Below are 26,208 nucleotides of genomic sequence, written 5' to 3' on the forward strand. Positions count from 1 at the left end.
AAAAAGTCAAAAATATTGGGTTTTTTTCAAAATTGTTGTTTTTTTTTTGTTTACAGCGCCAAAAATTTAAAAACGCAGAGGTGATCAAATACCACCTAAAGAAAGCTCTATGTGGGGGAAATGACATAAATTTCATTTATGTACAGTGTTGCATGCCAACGCAATTGTCAGTTAAAGTAACGCAGCGCCGTATAGCAAAAAATGGCCTGGTCAGGAAGGGAGGTAAATCTTCCGGAAGACAAGTGGTTAATGCTAGGCGTGTTTAGCGCTCGAGAATGCCTAAATCCTTGAACGAGTCTAAACACACCTAAACGCGGCTTTAAGCACATTTTAATGCTGCTTTTCTCCTGTCAGGAGAAAAGCGTTCAGAAAAGCTGTGTGTCTATGAGGCACATTAAAGCTCAGCTTTAGATAAAACCTTTTATTTTAATATATTGGAGAGTGGTTAGAACCTCTGCCATATTTTTAATGATATCTAGGACCATTTTCACAGCTGCCCAGAGATGAAGAGCCATAATTACTACCTTAATATCTGAATGATTAGAAACCAGTTCCCTAAGCATAGTAAATAATGCAACAAACTACTGTAGTGTCATTGTTGTTTAAAAGTGGATTGATGGCAGCTGCAATCTACAGTATCTAAGTTATAACAGAGCAATGGAAAAAACCCTCCATGTAGTAAATGCAAGGCCTTTTATCAGCCTGAAAGTGGCAGAACTCCAGTCCACTGCCTCTGGGACTGCCCTGTCTTCTAGGAACTTGCCAGTTGTCACTGGTAAACACAGACGCCAGTCGAGGAAGTTTTCTGCACTACTCACTTCCTCTACTGGCTTCTGTGGTTACCAGTGGCAATGCACCTCTTTAGAGGCTCAGGCGAGTCTCTGCAGCTCTTGCCAAGGACTTCTCCCTGGCACACTAAGGGGATTGGTGTGTGAGCCATGTACTGTGTGTGGGGAAATGGAGGCAGATTTTAGCAACTTTAAGCCGATGACAGGTTTGCTTTATAAATGAGGCCTCTAATAAATAATACTTGTATTTGAGTAACAAAAGTTGGCACGTACCATCTTTGACATTAGACACTTTAACAACCCCTGTGATGGTCACCATATCTCCAGGAACACAACTATCCACTAAATCCTGGATCAGTTCACATTCAACTGTCCTTGGAATTCTCCCGGCTTCCCTCTGATCATCCGACATCAGCTCCTGGACTCTGTAACAGCAAACCACTTTATGAAGCAAATGGCAAATGATAATGTCAAATGATAAGGATGTTAATTAAAAAAAAAAAGATCAAGCATCAATGACACAAAACAGGGATTATATTTTTTCGTAATACTTGCCAAGATAATAAATAATATGAAAATACATACAGGTGATATGCACAGTATCAATATATTCTGTTGCAGAGGGAGGGAAAGAAAAACCACAGACAGGGCTTAAAATTTCAAGCCCTGAGCTAGTAGCCAGGCCTTAAGAGTTACTTTCCACCAGTTGCCCCACCCATCCCCTACCCTGCCCCGTCCCTAATTCCACCCTGGTAAATTATCTCATGCAATGATACTGTTAAATGTTTTATGCAGTTCCCTGCCTCATGCCGCACATCCGCTGGCAGCTGTGTGTCCTGGCTCTCTCCCCTCTTGCTCTCGCTGCTGCTGGAGCTGCACTGTCTGAATACTCAAGATACGAAGGCTGGGTTGGCAAGGATGAAGCGGATTCCCAGCAGGGAGATGTTGGCACTGTTGTCCCTGCAGGAGAGCACTCTGATACCACAAGGAGTGCCCACACAACCGGAGCTGTAAGCACGAAGACCTTGGCAGGGCTGGAAAGGATGAGAGAGGGGAAGATACGGAGGACACAGAGCAAATCACTGAGGGCTATAGGGGAGAGGATAAGGTACCGGAGGAATGTTGAGATGGAAGGGGCGAATTCTGCAGAGCACAGGGACATGTAGCGCTGCAGTCTGTCTTCACAGGCAGAGCAGGAATTTCACCCCCCACATCCTGGCGCCAGCCCTGCCTATGGCCTGGGACACACTCGCCACCTGTTTCCACTCCAAATGCGATCAGGCGAGTGGAAATTTTGAGGTCTGAGTGCAGGTAAATGCCTTTCTTAAAATACACAGTAAAGACACGTTCTGTCCAATGTTTCCTCAGGGTACATGCTAAAGTTTGAGAGTCTTTCTTAGGGCTTGTTTACGATCCATGGAGGATCACTATTTGGAGGGCAGTACAGCAGAGGCTGCCAGGCATTCAGGGCACCATACCACTGCCTCCTAAATTGGGATATTTAGCTGCTTTTTTTGCATTCAAACTGGAATTTTGAATGGGAAAACAATAGCGCAATTGCAGTGTGGTCCAATTCACTTGAAAACACCTGTTGTATAAAATTTGCCACGCTATGATTGCAGTGACATTGGCCATGTCAACTTGCAGCTGAGCACATTTTTACTGCCCCGTGGCCAGTAATCGAGGCCTTTAAGGAGATCCCTAGAAAGTGGTTAAAGCTGGGAAAACACTGAGATTTTTAGCTGCAAGCAAGCAGACTTGAAAATACATTCTGTATGACACTTACATTCGTGCAGGAATTTTTTTTTGTTTTTTAAACCTTTTTCTTTTTTAAAACACAAAATTTTTATATGACTTTTTTTTCTTTCAAAACACAATATTTTTATATCCCTGAGTAAAAGTACAATCTTATTTTGCAACTTTTATAGAAACAAAATCTAAAACGGCAAATTACACAAGGCCACCGTGCAAATATATACGCATCCTGTGATGCATTTTCATCAGTGAATAGAACAAACACCTGGATGATTCATCTGAGGCAGCGGAGAGGAAGCCATGAACTCTCGGCTCAGGTTCTGCATAATGGTATTATCAGCAATTCTTTCATATGGAAATATTGGCTGATATTTATAGCGGCTTCTTCAGTCACAAAAGTAGATACGTCTTGAATATAAGCAGAGCTCTGTTATAGAACTCAAGCAGTAAAACATACGGCTGATGACTAATCGCTGTATTGTTCCAGGGCTTGTACAGCAAACACTTTGATGTTTAGCAGCTTTCATACAGAACAGGGAAATATAAAAAATACAAAAAGAAGGTTGAACAGAGAAGGATACCTATTTATACCTCACTACTGACAAACTTTGTTTTAAACAAGTGCTCTACTTACTTGATAGTCTGCCAGTCCACAGTCACCGTCAGCGGAGAACCTCGGTCTGGTGTGAATGAACGTCCACGGCATTCTGGCACAGGACACTGAAACACAAACTAACTGATATCAGAGAGACTTTTAATAAATCTATAGATTTATTGGATCCCTCTAATTACTTAATAAATCATTACTAAAGACAAAATGTTTTTTTTAGATTTGGATAGAACCACTGTCAGGTTTTTATTGCGGTCTGTATCCCTGATAGGGAGATTAATCCCCCGATGGGGCAGCACAGTGGCTAAATGGTTAGCACTTCCGCCTGGCAGTACTAGGGTCGCTGGTTCAAATCCCGACCACGGCACCACCTGCCTGGAGTTTGCATGTTCTCCCTGTGCCTGCGTGGGTTTCCTCCGGGTACTCCGGTTTCCTCCAACTCTCCAAAGACATGCTGGTAGGTTAATTGGCCCTAATATATGTATGCATCTAAACTCAGCAGCTAGACTCATCCACCTCACCAACCGCTCCACATCTGCCTCCCCCCTCTGCCAATCCCTTCATTGGCTCCCGATTGCCCAACGCATCAAATTCAAACTGCTAACTCTGACCTACAAAGCCATTCACAATGCCGCCCCAAACTACATAACTGACCTGATACCCAAATACTACCCTACCCGTGCCCTCCGCTCCTCACAGGACCTCCTACTCTTTAGCTCCCTGGTCTCTTCCTCCCACGCCCGAATGCAGGACTTCTCCAGGACTTCCCCCATCCTCTGGAACTCCCTACCCCAATCCATCAGACTGTCGCCTACCCTCCTCACCTTCAGGCGCACCCTGAAAACCCTCCTCTTCAGGGAAGCCTACCCTACCCTCACCTAACACCCGACCTCACCTAACAATTAACCTCCTCTACTCCTCCCGCCACTCCATCCCCCACAGCCATCTCCTCCTGTGCCACCTTCCCCTCCCTCCTAGATTGTAAGCTCGAAAGAGCAGGACCCTCGAACCCCTCGTGTATTGAACTGTTACTGTCTTGACTCATGTTCTGTCCCCCTTGCTACTGTACAGCGCTGAGCATACCCTTTGGCACTATATAAATACTGTATAATATAATATAATAATGTATGGATGTGAGTTAGGGACCTTAGATTGTACGCTCCTTGAGGGTTAGGGACCTTAGATTGTACGCCCCTTGAGGGTTAGAGATTGATGTGAATGTACAATATATATGTAAAGTGCTGCGTAAATTGACAGCACTATATAAGTACCTGAAATAAATTAATTAATTAATCCTTTCTGAATGTCCCGCAAACCAATGTCACCGGGAATGCAAGCGAGGGTAAGACCACAATTTTTAGTTGCTACCACAACAGGAATAGAGAGAAAATCTTCCAATGGGAACACTTGTTACCTTGACATTGGAAGGATATTCTCTAACTCCCTGTTGAGTCTACAGGACAGGAAGTGAAGTACAATCTCCCAAATGAGATACCAAAGGAAATATAAAAAAAAAACAAAAAAAAAAACACAACCCTGACAGCAGATTTAACCCTCCCCTAATTTATCTAAAACAAAGACTAGATATAGGGAGAGATTTACTAAAACTGGAGCACTCAGAATCTGGTGTAGCTGTGCATGGTAGCCAATCAGCTTCTAACTTCAGCTTGTTCAATTAAAAAGGAGCTCCAGGCTTCCCTCCAAAAAAATAAAAGTCAGCACCTACAAATACGGTAGCTGTTGACTTTTAATAAGGACATTTACCTGCCCATGGATCCAGCGATGTCCGATTCTTCAATCGGCTTCAGATGTAGGTGCCTGCATCTTAAGGGAAACCGACACAGCCAGTTTCCTGCTGCACTTTGTGAATGGTCCCACAGTTTTCTGGGACCTGCGATCTGTCCCTGAAGGCTGCAGAGAAAGGAGGAGGGGAGCAAACTTCTGTCTCAGATAGCTGCAGCGCATCTGACCAGAAGTGGGAGCGGGTACCTCTCAAAACCAACTACCTGCTCCCCCCCCCAAAGAGTGCCAAATGTGGCAGTGGAGGGGAGGGATGCAAACAAGTGTAATGTCCCCTTTTTAATAAAATTCCACTTTAAACTTTGACAATAATTCTGTCACTATACTTGCTGGAGATCCTCTTTAGTGTGCCAAGTGAGCTCTCAGTCACACCCAGTCAATTAAGCTGGCCATAGATGGATCAACATTCAGCCGGTTCAACAGGGACCAGACAAATTTCGATCCATTAGTCGATCATTAGCCGCTTCTCAGTGTATTCTGAAACCAGAGAGTCCCGCTGCCAGACTATAATGTCCTGACGGGTAGAATACCCGCATCCACCTCACTTGTGAATGGAGGAATGTTTTGGTTTTTTTTTTTTGTTTAGCCCACTGGCTGAAAATAAATAAATATCTATGATCAGTCTAAGACCTTGACTTCTATGACTTTAGCTCAACTTAACCTTCCTATTTTCTGTTCTTTTATAGAATTAGCATACAGATAGTATGCAGGGGCATGACGTGAGGAAGGGAGCCAAGGTGCCGTCACTGAATATTAAGTATGGGGAGCTTATGTAAGTTGGAGAAGTGGAAGTACTAGTGATATAGTGTGTTGCAATGCTCCCCAGGCGCAATAAAGAGTGTTTTCCTGTTACTAAAGGTGATAGCACTCTGTGGCTCCTGTTCCGAAGGAGAACGTTTACAAACTTAAACCAGGATGGATGGTTCATTATGCATAACGAACAATCAGCCTGCTATATAACATAGCTATACAGAATAAGGAGGGTGTAAACGCCTTTCCGAGCTTGCCCCATGTTTTGGCTAACTGAATATCATTACAATGATGGCAAACACCTGATCTTTCTCCCCCTTGTAACCCCTTTTAAGAACACTACAAAGCAACTTAACCACTTTCCCTCCAGAGGATTCCCCCCCTTCCTGACCAGGCCATTTTTTGCGATACGACGCTGCGTAACTTTAACTGACAATTGCACGGTCATGTAACGCTGCACCCAAATTAAATTTACTTCCTTTTTTTCCCACAAATAGAGCTTTCTTATGGTGGTATTTGATCCCCTCTGAAGTTTTTATTTTTTGCGCTATAATCAAAAAGACCAACAATTTTGACAAAAAAATAAAATATTTTATTTCTATATCCCCTTATGATTAAGTCGATGACGAAACGCGTCAAGGGAAGTGACGTCAAGACGTACACCGGAACCGGAAATTGACCGGCGGCCATTTTGGAGAAGGGAAACGATCGTATCTGGATTACCTGGACGTTTTCCTGGATGGCTGTGAGGTCTCTTTACTATAACTAAGCGATTTTAAAAGGCTATTTGATGTAATCAGTTTGAATAAAGGTCGTTTTATCATGTGATTGGCGGTATTACACTATTATGTCCCTCATGTTTTGTCTCTGGATGGAGTGAAGCGCTTGAAGATATTGGGAGTACTGTGATTGAGGAATCCAGGGAGGATCGTGGAGATCATTTATTCCTGGGGAAGATCTGCAGGGGAGCGGTTTTGTTCAGCTGTTGGATTATTATAAGCATGCTTTATTAGGATTGTTGGTAAGGGTACCCTTACTATAAGTAGAAGTGCACACTAGTTTGCATTTTTCTTTGTGTGGCACTGAAGAGTGATTCACATACAAAGTGTTTTCACAGATTATGTCACGGTTTTTCACTATTTTTCACAATTATTCACTGCATAAATTGCATGGTATGAAATTAATATTTATGTTTATAAAAGGTAATGCACTATGTGATATTTTCCTTTTTTTGAGATATATGCATCGGGAGATCGCTGGAAGAATTGATTTGATTATATTCTACAGCTTGAATTATTTTTCACTGTGAGGAATTAGGGAAGTTAGGGGTAATAGTTGATGGACTAATTGATGGACTTCACTGTTGTTGTTTAATTTTGTTTTGATAACACTTTCACATATATTATTTTGTACACTGTCAGGGGAGGGTGTTGTTTGTGTTGTGGGGGAGTTTTAGTTGTATTTTTGGAGGTGGTTTTTGATTGAAATAAATATTTCAATATCAATGCCAAAATTTCACCATTTCTGGCAGGGGATGTAAACGTTTAAGTACAACTGTGTGTGTGTGTGTGTATATATATATATATATATATATATTTTTTTTTATTTTATTTTTTGTTTTTGCTATTAAACGTGCAGTAAAGAAATTAAAAAAAAAAAATTTCATCATAAATTTAGGCCAAAATGTACTCTGCTACGTCTTTCCTAAAAGAAATTTCCAATATGTGTAAATTCATTATTTTTTTTTTTTTTTAAGGCAATTTCGTCAACGAGTTTTGCCCCTCCTCCAGGGGGTTATCACAGACAAAAGATCTCCGGTTCCTGCTTCCAAATATATAAGTGGGGAGGTATATTTGCAAGTAAATAACGCCCTGGAGGAGGGGTGAAATGCATTGACACAATTTCCGGTTCTGACGGAGGCTTCGTGACGTCATGTCCGGTGAGTGGAGTGCACACTGGCTGCGGCGCTCCCGAGTCATTTTGTTGGAGAGGAGAGCACATCCACATAGACTGCTGCCAGTTCACTTTCTATGGAACAACGATTGATGTGATCTGCTATCTGCTTGTGACAAAAGTTTACATTTGCAAGGCTTGTTACCCAATTTTGAAATTTGAGTGCAATATGTGCATTGGTTTTAACTAACTGAAGAGTTTATGCAATATTACACTATTAGTGTTTTCTGTTCTTTTTTTCAATTGCGATCTATCTGTGGATGATCATTCGGAGGTTGTCAAGCAAGAATTTCCTGAGTGGGATTCATTTTTGGAGGATATATCCCACCTTTAAGCTTGTTTGACTCTTAAGCCCGATCAGCTAAGGGTCCATTCCATTTGGTGAGTGTGGGCCAGATTGGAGGTCACGGATGGTGTGGGCATGTTGGAGTGTTTCTAGCACTGTTTCTTGATTGGAGCACATTCTTTTGACTATTGATTTGGGACTTTGGACTTTAATTTTTTATATTTTCTATTTTTTATGTAATTTATTATGAACATTTGTATACATTTTTGTGCTGCGGTTTGGTCATATAGACACACTATATTGTCTATAGCCATTCCTGATATTCGGAACGTGTTCTCTATGCAGGTAGACAATTTCCTAGTAGTTCTACCTACATATTGAAAATTACATGGGCATCTGAGCAAATAGGTGATGTATCTCGAATCAAACGTGTTGAGCTTTTTAATAGCAAACTTTTCGCCCGTCACATGCGATGCAAAACCGTCAATCCTTTTGCTCTTATCCTGAACAGTCCTACATGCTTTGCAACTTCTGCATTTATAGGAACCTGTAGCATCCAGGAACGTGGGAGGCCTTGAAGGTGGTTCTACCACGTTCTTGGTGAGAATAAATGCCTCAGACCCAAAGCTTTTTTATAAATTAATGTAGGCTTTTGGGGTAGAATTTGTCTCAAGGTTTGATCCCTCAAAAGAGTAGGCCAATTTCTGCCAATACTTTTTTCTAATTCCTTATATTGTAAGTTAAAACCAGTAATAAATGCCATCTCAGCTCCAGAACTTTTCTAGGGCTTGGGTAGCAATAAGGCATCCCTATTCACATTCCTTACTTGATCCGTTGTTTTTCCGAGCTCTTCTTTTTTATATCCTTTCTCCAGAAATATTTCCATTAATTTCTCTTATTGCTCTTCAAAATCTTCCATCCTACCCCAATTCCTCCTTATCCTCATGAATTGGCCTTTGGGTATTGCTTTCAACCATTTAGGATGGTGACAACTTTTTAGAGATATACCCATTTCGATCAGTTGTTTTGAAATGTATTCTGGTATCTAGGCTTTTACCATTTTTGAAGTTTTCCAGATCAAGGAACTGGGTAACCTCCCTTCGGATATTACTCGTGAATTTGATGCCATATGTATTGTTATCCATAGAGCATAAGAAACTCTCCAGTTCCTGTATTCCCCCTCCCAGATGATAAACACATCATCGATGTATCTCTTGTACATTGCTAATTGGGGTATGCCTCGATGGAAGATATCCTCTTCCTCCTATTTATTGAGGAAGATATTGGCTACGCTCAGGGCATACCTAGCTGCCATAGCCACTTCCTTAATCTGGTTAAAGAATTCTCCATTATACCAGAAGTAATTGTTGGCCTTAGCCATCTCCAATGCCTCTATCTAGTATGAACTCTTCCTGAGTGAATGCTAGGTTGGAATATTTATGGAGTGCCCTCTTAGTGGAATCAAGTGCATTCGGTTGTTTAATATTTGTGTACAGGGATTCCACATCCACTGTGACCAGCAGGGCTTATTCCATTATATTGATGCCCCTTAATAGGTTAATAAGATCCCTGCTGTCTTTGAGGTATGCCTTACCTCTCATAGCCATGGAAGGGAAAAAAAAAAAATATCGATGTATTCTCCTATTCTGGAGTAAAGTGAATTGATACCACTAATTATAGGTCTACCTGGAGGATTAGTAGAATTTTTGTGTATTTTTGGGACCTGGTATATGACTGGCATTCTAGAGGCTTTAGGTAATAAGTATTTGGCCTCTTTTTTATTACGCATCCTAGGTTTGTTTCCTTTCTTAACTAGTTTTGTTAATTTGCCCTTGAGCTTGCTGGCAGGGTCTCCTTTTAAAGTCTTATACATGTTGGTGTCCTGTATTAACCTCTGCATTTCTTTCTCATACTGGTCTTTAGGTAAAATTACTACCCCCGTCCCCCTTATCAGCGGGTCTAATTACTATGCTTTTATTACTTTCTAATGATTTAAGTGCCTCCCATATATTCCTGTAATGAGTTTTAACTTTATTGCATTTAATATTGGAAATATCTTTCTGGACCATTTTTTTTTTTAAACACTTCTATATATTGGTAAGTGGAAGTTTTAGGGTTAAATACGGATTTGTTTTTGAGACCCGTATGCATATACTCATCACAGCTGTTTTGTTCTCCCTTGTGGAGATTTTCTAAAAAATTTTTAATGTTGAGCTTTCTAACAAATTTTTCAACATCAATAAAAGCCTCAAATTTGTCAAAATGTTTACTTGGAGCAAAACTTTAATCCTTCAGTAGAGCCAATTCCTCATGGGTGAAACTAATATTGGTGAGATTGAAAATACCCGATTCTAGGTTTCTCTTTTCTTTTCTCCCCCCTCTACATCCCCTCCTGCTTTTTTGGCCTGGAGTTTGTTGGACATAATGGTGGTGATAAGTGGGCTGGGGTTGTGGATGATAGCCCCCCCTTTGGGTATAACACTGTTGTGGGATGCAATGGGGTTCTTTCCATCCACTGCCATAACCCTATGGTTGTTGTGAATGATATTGGTCCCAGTTTCTTCCTCTATTGGTGCCCTTTCCTCTCCCCCTATACAGCCTGGAGGGTTGGGGGCTCCTATACTGGGGATATAAAAGCAAAATATTCCTGGGGAAGAATCCCTCAATAGCTCAAATCTGTTGTAAGTGGGGATATAAAATCTAGATATGTGGGGGGTTCTAGGCATTCACCCCCCCTTGATTGGAATTAGTTGTTCCTTTTGAGGGATCCTTCCTATTATCCTGTGGCTTCATATTTTGCATGGGGGTGCCCTTTGCGGTATTTCCCTGCATGGATTTCTGCGATTCTTCCTTAGAATCTGCTGGTGGCAAGGGTTCAAACTCCTGCCATCTATAAATGTTATTCTCTTTGTAATCCATGGTGTCTCTACGGTATTTGTTTATCTTTTTGTTTTTGTCTTCAAGATCCTGTTTCTCAAGGTGTTGTAACCTGTCAATTTTGTTTTTGTATTCAGAATTAGCAATGAACGGCTGCATTTTGTTTTTCAGCGTGTTTAGCTGTGAATCTAATTGGCTCAATTTAACCTTCCTTCTATGAATAATCATAGTCATCAGCTTTATTTCACACTGCCTGAAGAACTGCAACCATTCCGTGGATAAATTTTGACCATAATAGTTTCACAGATGGAAACCCATAGACTACAGACATTGGACCCAAAGGGATTAAATTGAGATATAGACCTCAATTGCTTCCTCACTGATTATTAATGGTATTCTCTCCTACATCGGGGAGGAACTGGAGAGTTCCTGACGATAAAGAGAAGTTTGTAGTTAAGTATTGACCCCTCTGAGGGTCAAAATTAATGTTTATGGATATTTATATGATCTAACCCTGCATCTCTATGATTAAGATTAAGAACAGATTAGCTATTCCATTTTTTCAAAAAGAGTTTAGCATCTCACTCCTGAGACAGCCCCACACACCAGATCCATTTTGCACTTTTATTTGCGGAAATGGTAGAAATATTTATAGTACATTATGCAGCTGGGGCTGGGCTACTCTCATATCTCAGTTACACCCCTCTAGCATTTGCGTGTTTTACTATTAGGTATAGGAGTACTTCAGTTTGACATTGTCCTATACATATAAAAAAAAATTATATTATATACACATGGCATGTGAAGAGATTCTTTACATATCATGCATCCCATGTTTTATGTAATAATAGGTCTGGGATAGAGATATATAACACATTGTTTTACATTTTTAATTCTAATATGTAATTTTTAGTATAGTTACCCATCCATTAATTTCTTATCTAATTAATACCTTTTTAAGCATATAAATTAACTCTTTGTTTTATGACCTTTTCATTTACAATTTCAGTTTTAATATTTCTAATTCATATTCAATTGAGTCCCCTTTCTGTTTAATAATTGGAGGCAATTTCACTCTCCAATTTAATTTGGTTTTGCAACATTCTTTTCAGTTTTTTTATTTTTTAAATATATTGTTTTGTTATACTATATTCACATTGTGTTTATTACAATATAAATGTGCCTAAGTTTTAGATTTTGTGTTAGATAGTGCCATTATCTTCATTTACCAAAGATATGTCCAGAAGGTTCCCATTATTGTAACATCGTGACAGTATGTATAGCCCGTATAACACACAATTAGCAGCCACATATGTCGGCCATGCTGTTGGAGCCACCCAATAGGGTCACCTGGTATCCTTTGGGAGTTGTCCAATCAGTATAGCTTTGTGTCTATATCAATTGCTTGGTAATGGCAGTGTGTCACTTCCTGAAGATGCTGCAGGGCGAAACGTATGTAGAAGCGTAATCCCGTCACTTCCGGGTTCCCCTGACGTCAAATCCGGCCCAGCGAAAGCAAGGCTTGGAACGCACAACGACCATATCTTCAGATCCTATAGGCTATACAAATTGGTGCTGGTTTTTAGGGCACCCATACATGTGAGTTGATAGTTATATGTTCTTTTTATGCAAATTGTAATAAATACTACACTCAGAATTCTCGATTCATCTGGTTTATTTGAGCTGTGTGGAGCACTGCCTTCACGGCAAGGAGAGCCTGGTGCATGGAACCCTGTCGCTATTGCTTCATTTAGGAGTCATACGAATGTTCTATTGGGGCAACACATAGGATGTGCTGACAATCGGGACGGATATCTCAGGAGAGCCCACCATTGATCATCCATTCCATTATAACAAAAGGGCTGCATGACCACCGTAATTGGGGTCAATCACCTTTGGTGAGTGTGAAATTTACTTATTTTGTCTGCACGTGCTGAAAGTGTATAACTTCGTGGTTCACAGCAATGGATTGTTATGGGACTGTCACTATATAATATATGATTGTTTTATTATCATTTATATAAATGGTGGATGCATGCTACTAACTGGAAGTCATGGTAACCATGGATTATCACATTTGATTTATTGCTGGTGTCTGCCATAAGATGTAGAAAGATGGTTTATTTTTGTATTTGCATTTATTATGTATTATATACATAATAATTATATATACTATATATTGCATTGTATTTGTATTTTGCTTGTGAGGTTGGTTCAGCGCCTACCTATTTATTGTGTTTATAAGTGTACAGCACATCCCTTCCCCCAGAAATGTAATTTCCTACTTGTGTAATTGGCTTACCGATTTTCCCAGAAGTCTGCACTAAGATACAAATCAGATTTTGAGCACCCCTTGCAACAAAAGTGTCATTATTGGTGAGCTACTCCCAAAGGGAAATCACGTCTAAAGGGATGCAGACCCTGACACTTTCCTCAGAGCCCTGCAGGTGCAGCAGCTGACTGAAAATTATAAAACCAATCCCATATAGATTCAGCTTGCACATGGACACAGACAAAGAAAATTACAGTGCTGAAGATTGAAAAGGAAAGGTCATTTTTAATAACTTTCAATTACAATTTGACTTGAGTCGCAATTGTATATGCTAGGTTATTTATTTTATTTGCCAATTTGTTTTCCCATGAAAATGGAGTTGCCCTTTAAAGCTCTAATCAAGATGACAGGCAATTGAGCAAATCCACATGCTTCTATAAAAATAACTTATTTACATTTATAAGTTTTCTGTACATCTATATATCTCCAGTGGCTACTCCAGTTATACCCCCAATGAATTATAAGTGTGAACTAACCTAGTCCAATAAAGTAGGAGACAGGGAAAGAAAGGTTCAGCTATATGAACTAATATGCAAGAATGGGACTGCTTACAGACAGACAATGCACATGCAATACGTTGTATTTCTAATATTCGTTTACTTATTTACTAGATTAAAAAGAACAAAAACATTCCTTCGATCGGTGCCCTGAAAGAAAAAGCTATTACCTTTGTTGGAAGCGTGTATTTCCCATCAGGAAAAGGAAAGCTCTGTACATCTCTACACATGTTGCATATGAAGGCCATTTTGTTGCATAGTGGTTTAATGTTACTAACTCGAACCACTGTCCCACGCAATGCCACATATTTGCCATACAAATTAGCTCTGAGGTTTTTCAGAGGGGTTAGTGGATCATAATTGTACACCCTGGGGGAAAAATAAAGACCGAAAAAAGTCATGAAGTCATGGTGTACACCAACTACAGACAGTACACTGTAAATATAAAGAGACAGATAATTACCTAGCATGTATGTATGGTACATCAACTATGGGGGTCTCTTCCAGCGGAAGACCTTCCTGCTCCTGTAACTCTACTGCATGTTTCTCCAAGTCTTTGGTTAGCACCTGCAGACACAACAGTGCATTTTTGGGTTGTATAAATGAATGCTCAGGGTCCTATTTGTCAAACTTAATGGGAGAGGAACCATTAGCTGTCCATAACTCTGCCCCAAACTACATCACTGACCTAATATCCAAATACCACCCAAAACGCACTCTCCGCTCCTCACAAGACCTCCTTCTCTCTAGTTCCCTGGTCTCCTCCTCCCATGCCCGCCTCCAGGACTTCTCCAGGGCATCACCCATCCTCTGGAACTCCCTACCCGAATTCATCAGACTATAACCTACTCTCCTCTCCTTTGGGCGCACCATGAAAACCCACCTCTTCAGGGAAGCCTACCCTGCCCTCTGCTAATTGACGATCTCCTCCACTCTTCCTACCACTCCATCCCCCACAGCTTTTCCTCCTGTACCACTATCCCTACCCTCCTAGATTGTAAGCTCCAAGGAGCAGGGCCCTTGAACCCCTCGTGTATCGCATTGTATTGTTATTGTGCCCTCTCATGTATAGTCTCCCATTGTATTGTACAGCGCTGAGTGAACTGTTGGCGCTATATAAATACTGTATAATAATAATAGTACTGCCTAGTGAAAGCAGACAGTCCATACTATGTAGGAAGAACAGCAGTCATTTTAAACACACCAAACACGCTACAATCTGATTGTACTATATGCTTTGGATCTATCAACTACCGTGTTTCCCCGAAAATAAGACATCCTCCGAAAATAAGACCTACTTACAGGTTTCCTTCTGGGTGAAATATAAGGCATCCCCCTGAAAATAAGGCCCCCCTAGGCTCTGTCTCGTAATGAAAATTTATTTACCGTAAACTGGTTGCTAGGGCCGCCCCGACTGGCGTCTAGAAACCAGTGACGTCACTGCTGTGTGAAGGCGGAGCGGAGGTCGGAGTAGGCGGGAGAGAGATGCGTGTAGAAGAACAGGAGGATCAGAGCGGATGGGACGCGGCGAAGGTGGTGAGTGCTGGTCTGTCTCTGGTGACAACGCCTTCATGATGACTGAAGGTTCTCAGTCAGTGGCAGACCCTGCTGCAGCCCAGGTCCAGGCCCCAGCCAGCTTAGTGACAGTCCCCAGGCAGGCCCCAGGGGGGAAATGTCTGATAAAGGGGTGGGGGGGATGTCTGGTGAAGGTGTTCAGTGGCACAGGGGTGGGGGGAGGGGAATCACTTAAAATGACACAGGAGGATCAGAGGGGGCAATCAAAATGACACAGGAGGATCAGAGGGGACAATCAAAATGACACAGGAGGATCAGAGGGGGCAATCAAAATGACACAGGAGGACCATTTGACAATAAATGTGTACCATATTCTTCTTCATGGAAAAATAAGACATCCCCTGAAAATAAGACCTAGCGCATCTTTGGGAGCAAAAATTAATATAAGACACTGTCTTATTTTCGGGGAAACAGGGTATGTAGTGCAGGGGCCTGTCAGGTTGGATTCAGATTCATTAGTTTATGTAGGTCCTCATATTACCAGTTTTGGTAAATCTAAAGGAGCCTGCATATAGATAGAACCGTAGGATTGTAACGTATGGTGAATTTTATATAGACAGTTCCTGTGTCATACACTTTGGTAAATGAGGGCAAGTCCACGACAGGAATTCAGATATAAAGCCTGATGCTAAACCAATAATATAATGGGGTTGATTTACTAAAACTGCAGAGTTTAAAATCTGGTGCAGTTCTGCATATAAACCAATCAGCTTCCAGGTTTTTTTTGTCAAAGCTTAATTGGACAAGCTGAAGTTAGAAGCTGATTGGTTACCATGCAGAGCTACACCAGATTTTGAACTCTCCAGTTTTAGTAAATTAACCCCAGTGTGTCCTGGATAATTCTATGTTTCCATGAACATGATATCTCCAATATTCTGCTGCCTGCTTGTGCAACTCTCATGACCACAACTGTAATCTTACAGCAATTATAGCTCCCACAGAGCACCACATCTTTAAGAACTCTCTGGTCCTCACACCTTGTGTCTCCAACAACTCTTTGGCCCTTACACCTTCCCCCCATCTCTTCCGCTCTCACACCTTGCCCCCAAGCAACTCTATGGTACTCACATCTTATCCCTCCAGCAAATCTTTAACCCTCATTCCCTGCCCATTACAGCAACTCTATACCTGCATTCCTTGCCCCTCCAGCAATTCTTTGGCTCTTACACCCTGTCCCTCCAGCAACTCTTTGACTCTTATTCTTTGCCCATTGCAGCAACTTTTTGGCCCCCATCCTCTGCCCAGAACAGCAACTCTTTGGCCCTCATCCTCTGCCCAGAACAGCAACTCTTTGGCCCTCATCCTCTGCCCATAACAGCAACTCTTTGGCCCTCATTTCTTGCCCCTGCAGCAATTCTTTGACCCTTACACCTTGTTCCTTCAGCAACTCTTTGACCCTTATCATTCTTTGCCAACTACAGCAACTCATTCCTTACCCCTTCAGCAACTCTTTGGCTCTCACACCTTGTCCCTCCAGTAACTCTTTGGTCCTCATCCCATACCCATTACAGCAACTCTTTGGTCCTCATTCCTTGACCTTTAAAGCAACTGTTCACTCTTATTCCTTGTTCCTCCAGCAACTCTTTGTCCCTCACTCCTTTGCCCTCCAGCAACTCTTTGACCCTCATTTCTTTGCCCACAAAAGCTCTTTGACCCTCATTCCTTTGCCCCCTAGCATTTCTTTGGCCCTCACATCTTGCCCCTCCAACAACCTTTTGTTCCTCACATCTTACCCCTCCAACAATCCTTCGCCACTTGAACCCCACCCATCAACAACACTTAACCAGGTACATTGTCCCTCCATCAACGCTCACACTTATTCCCTCTAATGATTCTTCGGTTATCACACTCTTTTCAATTCCTTAATGCTCACACTTTGTCCCTCCAAAATAACCACAAATAAGAACACCAAATAGTGAAGTATTGCGAGAACAATTACTGCTAAAATGGTCAACAGCCATTGTTTTGTTTTACTTGCAGGCAAGACAGGAGACATTTACTATCCTACAATGAAATTATATTAAAAAAAATACGAATATATTAAATAGATAACATGATTTTGATGCACACAGTGTAAATTTCACAATTTGGAACATTTTCACAATGCTGGAACATTCAATAATTACAACACCAGTTTCAAGACAAATGAAAACTACTTGAGAATTAGAATCACAACTCTGTTGACAGTGTAATAGGATTAAAAAATGATCAAACATGTACTAAGAAGTCTGCAAATTAAGTAGCTCAGTAGGTTTCTAAAACGTTAAAGCAAGCTCTCATGGATGGAGAGCATTATGTCTGAGCATTTGGAATGCCAGCTGTGGCCTACCCACTGGTCACTACACTGTAAGGGGATTTTCACACACACCTGGTGTATTGCAAGCCCCATACAATCCAGTATTTTTTCAGGCATCTCTTTCAGCTCAGTGGACAATGGAACAGATGTTGTAAGTGCCTCATCTTCCAGAAGCTCCTTGAAATCCACAAGAATGCTTCCCTTTCTTTCAATTTCATCCTGCAAAAAACAATATAGCCTTTTTATGACTTTTTTCCAAAGCAATAGACTAATACGCTATATAGCTAAAGTTTTTGGACACCTCACTATCAAAGCTACAGTATAAACCTACAGTATATGGCCACAATAGTACATTTAAAGTGGTAGTAAACCTCAGGCATGAAATATGAGCAAAGCATATCCCTCTAAAGTGTGTACTTGTCCCTATCCAGAGCACTAATTTACATTTCTGTCTGCTATTTTTTCCTAACACCAAGAGAATAAAGGTGATAGGAGATTGATATCCAGCACACAGCCTGTGACTGACAGCATCAGCTCTGTGCCTGTATGCTGTGCGAAGAGGGACCCCTTCCCTGCAACCAGCTCTCAGAGGTCTCCTCACTGAGCTCCACAGAGTGTAATTTCAGCTCTCTGCCCCCTTTTTTCTAACGGCTCAGATAAGCTGTATAAATTCGGGACTTTGAACAAATGTGGAGAAGAGAATACTGCAAATAAACAGGTACAACTTCTGTTGGAGGATTTGTTTCATGTCTCTGTATCACCTGAGGCCAGTCACTTTATTGGAAATATGAAAGGGTTCATAACCAGTTTAATGTTACAGCACACAAACATGTTATAGACAATTGTGTGACTCCAGTCTTGTGGTAACAGTTTGGGGAAGGCCCTTTCCTATTCCAGAATGACTGCCAGCTCCAAAAGACATGGTCTGATGAAGGTAAAGTAGGGATGAGCTCAGGTGCTTGCAGACACAAATCCGCTGGCAAGCTTTTATAGCAGACAGCAAATCATAGACGGTGGAGGCAATAATCACCCCGCAGCTGCACATATTGTATGCAAGGGGCATGTATACATGCGCTTCCAGGCTGGGAATGCCTCTGCCACCTACGATTGGCTGTCCTCTTTCAGAGCTTCCCAGGGGGATCGTTCAGGTGAATTTGGACTCGTGTTCAAAGCTGCCTGAGCCCAACCCTACTCCACACTCTTCAGACCATGGCTTTATAGAGGTATCCCTGGTGTGGAGGAAATCGAGAGGCCTGTACAAAGCCATGACCTCAACCCTCCTGAATAACTTTGGAATGAATCTCTACAATTGCCAACTTACTTGAATCTATCTACCTCTCAATATGAGGATATAAGAGTCTTGAAGAGAAAAAAAAAAAAAAATTTCACAGAGATAAAGCAGGAAAGCCCTTCTTGTATAGTATTGTCATTGTAAATCATAGGGTGGAATTATGGAAGAAATGAGTATAGAATAAGATGAAAAGCTTCAATCTTCCTGCGTTTGAAGAGTGGGCCCAATGGCATAAATGGGCTATAGTCAAAAACTTGGCCTTCATGGGGTGCACTTGCCTTGCTGCCCTTACAAGCCTGGAGAGGTCTAGGAACACTGCAGTAACGATAAACAAACAGAAAGGGCACCGGCCTAGTGCATTTAACCTTTAAAATAATAGATTTAAGGTAAAAAAGTAAGTATTATACTCACAAAGTCATAAAAGGTTCAAACACATCTCATGAGTACAGCACAAACAGTCCACAAAGCATCAAGGTGTACAGAAACGATGGAACATCTAGAGCAGTGGTTCTCAAGCTTCCTAATGCCGCGACCCTTTAATACAGTTCCTCATGTTGTGGTGACCCCCAACCATAAAATTATTTACCCAGTAATTATAATTTATGAGTGTCGTTTTACCTCCAATACTGCTGCTTTCAACACAGTAGCTGCTTTCAACACTGTAGCTGCTTTCAACACTGTAGCTGCTTTCAACACTGTAGCTGCTTTCAACACTGTAGCTGCTTTCTACACAGTAGCTGCTTTCTACACAGTAGCTGCTCTCTACACATCGGAAATATATGTTTTCCGATGGTCTTAGGCGACCCCTGTGAAAGGGTCTTTCGACCCCCAAAGGGGTCGCGACCCACAGGTTGAGAACCACTGATCTAGAGTCTGATGCGTTTTGAGGACTTATCCTCTTCTTCAGAGCCTATTGAGCTACTCAAAGTGGACGGTTTGTGCTGTACTCATGAGATGTATTTGCACCGTTCCTGACTTTGAGTATAATACTTACTTTTTTTTTTTTTTTACAATAAATCTATTATTTTAAAGGATAATGTACTAGGCCGGTGTGCCTTCTGTTTATCGTTACTGCAGTATAGAATAAGATATCGGACATCTGGTTAGACTGCAGGAAACCACATGACTACTGTGCTCAACTTTATAAATATGCACATAGAGTGCATCTGTCTCCATGAAGGTCTTTGGGGAAGTGTGGTCGCAATCGAAAAAGCTGGGTTGTTCCAAAATCTAGTTCCACTGTGTGGACCTTCCATTTGGTAAAGCAGTTTTGCGATGAAAAACAATGAAAAAACCTGTCAGGTAGCTGAGGCACCCAGGTCATAGGGAATTATTTGACTTTGTTAAAAGATTAAACACCATATATTGTGCTTCCTGGCTGAGCACCACTTCTTCATACATGTGGTGTAACACAGGTTTGCTCAGACTGACTTGAAGAGCACTCAGTGGTGAATACAAAAGCATTCCTGGTTGAATGCACATCAGGAATAGCACCTCTGATCTTTGGAGGAAGAGTTGAAGAAATCTTGGGAGGCTTCTAGACGAAGGTACAACCCATGCATGCTCAGCAGGTCCTAGCTTCAGTTTATACACAGAGAAAATGTGTTATAGAGTAAAATGTGTAAGAACTTCTGCCTACTTGTATCTGATGCTGAAATATAAATAATTCTGTACATCTATCAGTAAGACTGATTGGGACTGTGGCAGGAACATTACAATGTAGATGTGAAGATGTTTACAGTTCAATGAGCTCTGTTTTTACTTACCTTGTCATAATATTCAATGTGCTTTGAGAAGAATCTTTCAAAGGCTTGAACTTTTAACACAAACGGAGAATTGTCACTGTAAGCTGACAAACACAAAAAAAAAAAAAAGGAAAAACAATTAATGTATACTGTACATCAAATATTAATTCTCATCCACTTGGCGACCGCCTACTGCAGATATACTGCGGCAGAGCAGCCCCACTGCACCGCATCATACATGTATGTGATCCAGCTCTTCTTGGGAGGGGGCGGCCGCGGCGCTCACCACCCTGATGTGCTGCCATTCGCTCCAGCACATGCCGATCAGCGGGTCCTGGTCAATGGTTTATGGCAGGGACCTGCTGATGACAGAAGAGGGGGTCAGGGCTCTCTACAGACAGTGGGGATGTACTGTTTTTCCCCCCTGCAAAGCAGGGAGTAAAAACTGGCACACTTAGTGAAAGCAGCACACAGTAAACATTGTGAGGCACACAGTAAACTCTGTGATTGTGCCTAAATGTTAACCCCTTCCCTGCTAGTGTCATTAGTACAGTGAAAAAGTATATTATTAGCACTGATCACTGTACTAGTGTCACTGGAGATGTCAGTGTCACTTATGCAGGCCATAGATGGGTCGAAAATCGGCCAATTTTTCGGCCGAAAATAAAATCGGCCGATTTTCGGATCGTTAGTGGGCTATTTGTTCGGCCGTTTTTCGGTATTTTGGCCGTTTTTTTTAATCGGGAAAGTTGGAAAAAAAATCGGCCGATTTTCGCGGCAATAATGGGCTAATCGGCCGATTTTTTACCGATAAAAAATCTGCGCATGAGCAGTGACCTGCAAGAGGAAGACAAAAAGAAGAAAAAGAAGAAGAGGAAGAAGAAGAGGATGAAGAAGAAGAGGATGATGATGATGAAGAAGAAGAGGATGATGATGATGAAGAAAAAGAAGAAGAGGATGATGATGAAGAAGAAGAAGAAGAGGATGATGATGACGAAGAAGAGGATGATGATGACGAAGAAGAAGAAGATGATGATGAAGAAGTAGTAGAAGAAGAGGATGATGATGAAGAAGTAGTAGAAGATGAAGAATAGGATGATGATGACGAAGAAGAAGAAGAGGATGATGATGACGAAGAAGAAGAATAGGATGATGATGAAGAAGTAGTAGAAGCAGAAGAAGAAGAGGATGATGATGACGAAGTAGAAGAAGATGAAGAAGAGGATGATGATGATGAAGAAGTAGAAGAAGAAGAGGATGATGATGACGAAGAAGAAGAAGAGGAGGAGGATGATGAAGAAGAAGAGGATGATGATGATGATGAAGGAGAAGAAGAAGGATGAAAAATAAGAGGAATTCCAGTCCGGCAAAAAGTGTCTCTGCAGAGAGCTCCGCTATTTCTTTGACAGTTCCTTGACATTTACAGAGGTTGCAACATTGTATCTATTTGTTTCCGAATAAAAACATCTGTATCCTAAATGGATACAAATAGATACATTGTTGCAACCGCTATAAATGTCAAGGAACTATCAAAGAAATAGCAGAGCTCTCTGCAGGGACACTTTTTGCCGGCTGTAGACGGGATGAAAATCGGCCTTTTTTTTTTTACCATTGGTGGTAACGTCGGCCACTTGAACGACCAATTGTTCGTTTTTTTAAAAGAAAAATCGGCCGATTTTCGACCCATCTATGGCCTGCATTAGTCACTTTCCACCCTGCATCAGTTAGTGTCAGACTGCCCTCTGCACATTCACAGTCCCACCAAGTTGCTGATCACCGTCATTACTAGTATAAAAATAAAGAAAAATTCCAGTATCTATAGCATAGTTTGTAGATGCTATAAATGTCATGCAAACCAATTAACATTCATTTATAGGGATATACCAGACATGTAGCAGAATACACTTTGACGTAAATCTATGACAAAATTTGATTTTGTTTTTTTTTTTTTTATGTGATATGTTTTATAGCACAAAGCAAAAAAAATTTATTTTTTTTCCCCAAAATGTTCGGTCTTTTTTCATTTATATAATAACAAAAAAAACCCAGTGGTGATCAAGTATCACCAAAATAAAGCTCTATTTGTGTGAAAAAAAAAAAGATACAAATTTTGTTAGGGGTACAGTGGCATCCATAGAGGATTTAAAAATGGTGCCAAGTGATGTCAAGGTTTAGTACGAGGAGAGAGAAAGGAGTGTTGCTATAATTGCACTGACAGCATCCTCCCTGCTTGACCAGCCCACTCCAAGGGACACAAGATGTCCAAAGCCTTAAATATGCCAGTCATCATTTCCACGAAGAAGTAGAAAATTCAGGGACCTCTGGATACCAAGCCAAGTACAGGTAGACCAAGAAAGATTGCAGCCACAACTGCCAGAAGAATTGTTCGGGATACAAAGGGAAACCAATAGCTAACCACAAGAAAAATCCAGGCTGCTCTGGAAAAAGACAGTGCGGTTGTTTTGAAGGAGCACAATATGATGACACTTCAACAAAAATGAGCTGCATGGTGGAGGTGTCAGAAAGAAGCCTTTACTGCATCAATGACACAGTAAGGCCCGGTTAGACATGTCAAGGTGTTGTCAGGCATATTGTAACCGGGCTTTTTTGTGGCATTGGTGCAGTAAAAGCTTCTTTCTGGCACCTCAACCAAACAGCTAATTTTTGTTCAAATATCACCGTATTGTAAAAACAACCACACCATCTTTTTCCAGAGCAGCCTGTATTTCCTTTGAGGTTGTCTGTGAGTTTTCTTCGAATCCCGGACAATTCTTCTGGCAGTTGTGGCTGCAATCTTTCTTGGTCTACCTGACCTTGGCTTGATATCAAGAGATCCCCGAACTTTCCACTTCTTAACTAGTAGCCGACCGCAGATAGCCGAATGACGGCTTCACTGCGGCCGGCCAGTTCTGGGTGGACGTCATATGACGTCCCCCCAGAACGCGCTCTCCTGCGCGCACCCGGCGATCTCCGTGATCGCTGTGTCCTACGGACACAGCTGATCACGTGATGTGGTAAAAGGCCGATCCCAGCGGCCTTTTACCACGTGATCAGCGGTGTCCAATGACACGCTGATCACAGGGAAATGCAAGTGCCGGTTCTCGGCTGCACTTTCCTCACGCTGTCAGATCGTGAGGAAAGTACTGCCGAGAACCGGCAGTTGTCACAGCGGGGATCGGCACCGATCATCAGGACACTGATGATCAGTGCCCTGATGATCGGTACCCAGCAGTGCCACCCGCAAGTTCCGCCCACCTGTGCCCAGCAGTGCGCCCACTAGCTCCGCCCACCTGTACCCAGCAGTGCACCCACCTGTGCCACTCTGCAGTGCCACCTACCTGTGCCCAGAAGTGCCACCTACCTGTGCCCAGAAGTGCCACCCACCTGTGCCCAGAAGTGCCACCCACCAGTGCTGCCCACCAGTGCCACCCACCAGTGCTGCCCACCAGTGCTGCCAGTCAGTGCCACCAGTCAGTGCCCAGGGGTTGTGCCAGTCAGTGCCGCCAGTCAGTGCCCAGCAGTGATGCCAGTCAGTGCCGTCTATCAGTACCCATCATCAGTGTCACCTATCAGTGCTGCCTATCAGTGCTGCATATTAGTGCCGCCTATCCGTGACACCTCATTAGTGCTGTCTATCAGTGCCGCCTATCCGTGCCACCTCAGTACTGCCTATCAGCGCCCTTTAGTGCTGCCTATCAGTGCCCATCAGTGCCGCCTATCAGTGCCCATCAGTGCTGCCTCATCAACGCACATCAGTGAAGGAGAAAAAATACCTGTTTGAAAAATTTTATAATAGAAACAAAGAAAATGTTTTTTTTTTTTAAATTTTTTGCACTTTTTTTATTTATAGCGCAAAAAGTAAAGCGCCCAGTGGCAATTAAATACCACCAAAAGAAAGCTCTATTTGTGAGAAAAAAATGATCAAAATTTCATATGGGTACAATGTTGCATGACCGCGCAATTGTCAATCAAAGTGTGGCAGCGCTGAAAGCTGAAAATTGGCCTGGTAAGGAAGGGGGTATAAGTGCCTGGTAGGCAAGTGGTTAATAGGTGATTTAACAGTACTGATTGGCATATTCAAGGTTTTGGACTTTTTTTATGTCCTTTTTCATCTTTATAAAGTTCCATTACCTTGTTACGCAGGACTTTTGACAGTTCTTTTCTGATCCCCATGGCTCAGTATCTAGCCTAGTCAGTGCTTCCATGTGAGAGCTAACAAACTCACTGACTATTTATACACTGACACTAATTGCAATTTAAAAAGCCACAGATGTGGGACATTAACCTCTAATTGGCATTGTAACCCGTGTGTGTCACCTTGTGTGTCTGTACCAAGGCCAAACATTCCAGGGGGGGGGGAAACTTCTGATCCGGGCCATTTGGGTGATTTCTGTTATCATTAGGATTTAAAAAGGGGCCAAACAACTATTTGATAATAAATGGCTTCATATGATCATCATCCTTCAATAAAAGAGCATTTTTTGGCATGATCAGTCATATTTTCAATATCAATGCCAAAATTTCACAATTTCTGCCAGGATATGCAAACGTTTGAGCACAACTGTATATTCACATTGAGTGGAAATTCACAGAATATTTAACAAGTATGTTTTTATCAGTTCTATAAAGGGCTTATAATCAGACATTTTCCATGGCTATACATTAGCAGTCATTGTTACATCTTTATGACAAGTAGCAATAAAACGATTCAGCTGCACTATCTGCAAGCCTGTATTCCTCTTATCAGGGATTTAATATACATTTACAAATCATGAATTTTCAAAGGTTCACCTTTTCAACGATGTAAAAAGGTGCAATTATATGCAATTATTCTGAACACATCTTAAAAATGCACCATGAGGGGAAATGTGTGTGAGCTGCAAAGATGGAATGAATGGGAGAAAGTAGCAAAGAGAAAAAAAAACAAAAACTTTTTGTCCAGTATTAGCTGCATAACGAAGCAGGAGAACATGAAGCTTTCTGAAAAAGAGAAAGTAGGGCAGAGACTGCAGAAAACGGCTCTGCTTAGAACAGATTCCTATAATGGGATTGCTACAGCTACATTCAGCTAGGGTTCTGTAAAAATATAACCCCAAGTCCATGGGGCCCTTTGGTATTTTTTCCTGATACTTTGTGTACAAAAAAAAAAAAAAAAAAATAGAAAAATGCTTTTAATATAACTAGAACTGTACATAAATTGCTCATTGAAGCTCACACAAATGTAGCTGAGCAAGCTTCTCCCCAGAGTTCAACTTTGCCATATGTCACATCTTCCCTGGAGGAAGGTGGTCCTTGAGAACAGAGGCACACAGCTTTTAAATTCCGAGCAGAATAAAATCTGTTCTCCACGTACAAGATGATAGGAACATAGGAATTAAATGGTTTAGCCATTTTGTTGCAGATATAGTAGATTTTTTTTTAATATGCCATTTTCTGAGGTTTAATTGGACATAGTCTTTTTAAAACGACTTGTCACGTTTTGAATAACTTTTTTTTTTTTTTTTACCTACACACTTTTGTGCAGTTTTTATTTTTATAGTTATAGAAATAAAAGTCAACCTTTATTTGATTCCACTGTGGTAAGGTCTCACTTTCTCATAAAGTCATGGTAGCTACTGGAGCTGTATGCAGAGAGGAAAAGAAAGTGGAAACC

General features: G+C 41.5%; 1 protein-coding gene across 1 annotated transcript in view; it reads right to left on the reverse strand.

The window, feature by feature from the left end:
• The window catches only part of MCM8 (minichromosome maintenance 8 homologous recombination repair factor), a 101,517-nt gene that overhangs the window by 48,275 nt on the left and 27,034 nt on the right, over nucleotides 1–26,208 (reverse strand). Inside the window, exons 4-9 of the mRNA XM_089680627.1 lie at nucleotides 20,577–20,659; nucleotides 17,592–17,738; nucleotides 14,112–14,215; nucleotides 13,819–14,017; nucleotides 3,178–3,263; nucleotides 1,062–1,213 (exon numbers count right to left, since the gene is read on the reverse strand). Coding sequence (XP_089536753.1) covers nucleotides 1,062–1,213; nucleotides 3,178–3,263; nucleotides 13,819–14,017; nucleotides 14,112–14,215; nucleotides 17,592–17,738; nucleotides 20,577–20,659 — 771 coding nt within the window. The remainder of the gene's footprint in view (nucleotides 1–1,061; nucleotides 1,214–3,177; nucleotides 3,264–13,818; nucleotides 14,018–14,111; nucleotides 14,216–17,591; nucleotides 17,739–20,576; nucleotides 20,660–26,208) is intronic.

This window comes from Staurois parvus, unplaced genomic scaffold, assembly GCF_062004578.1.
Source record: "Staurois parvus isolate SC_StPar_1 unplaced genomic scaffold, SC_StPar_1.0 ptg000248l, whole genome shotgun sequence".
Lineage (NCBI taxonomy): Eukaryota > Metazoa > Chordata > Amphibia > Anura > Ranidae > Staurois > Staurois parvus.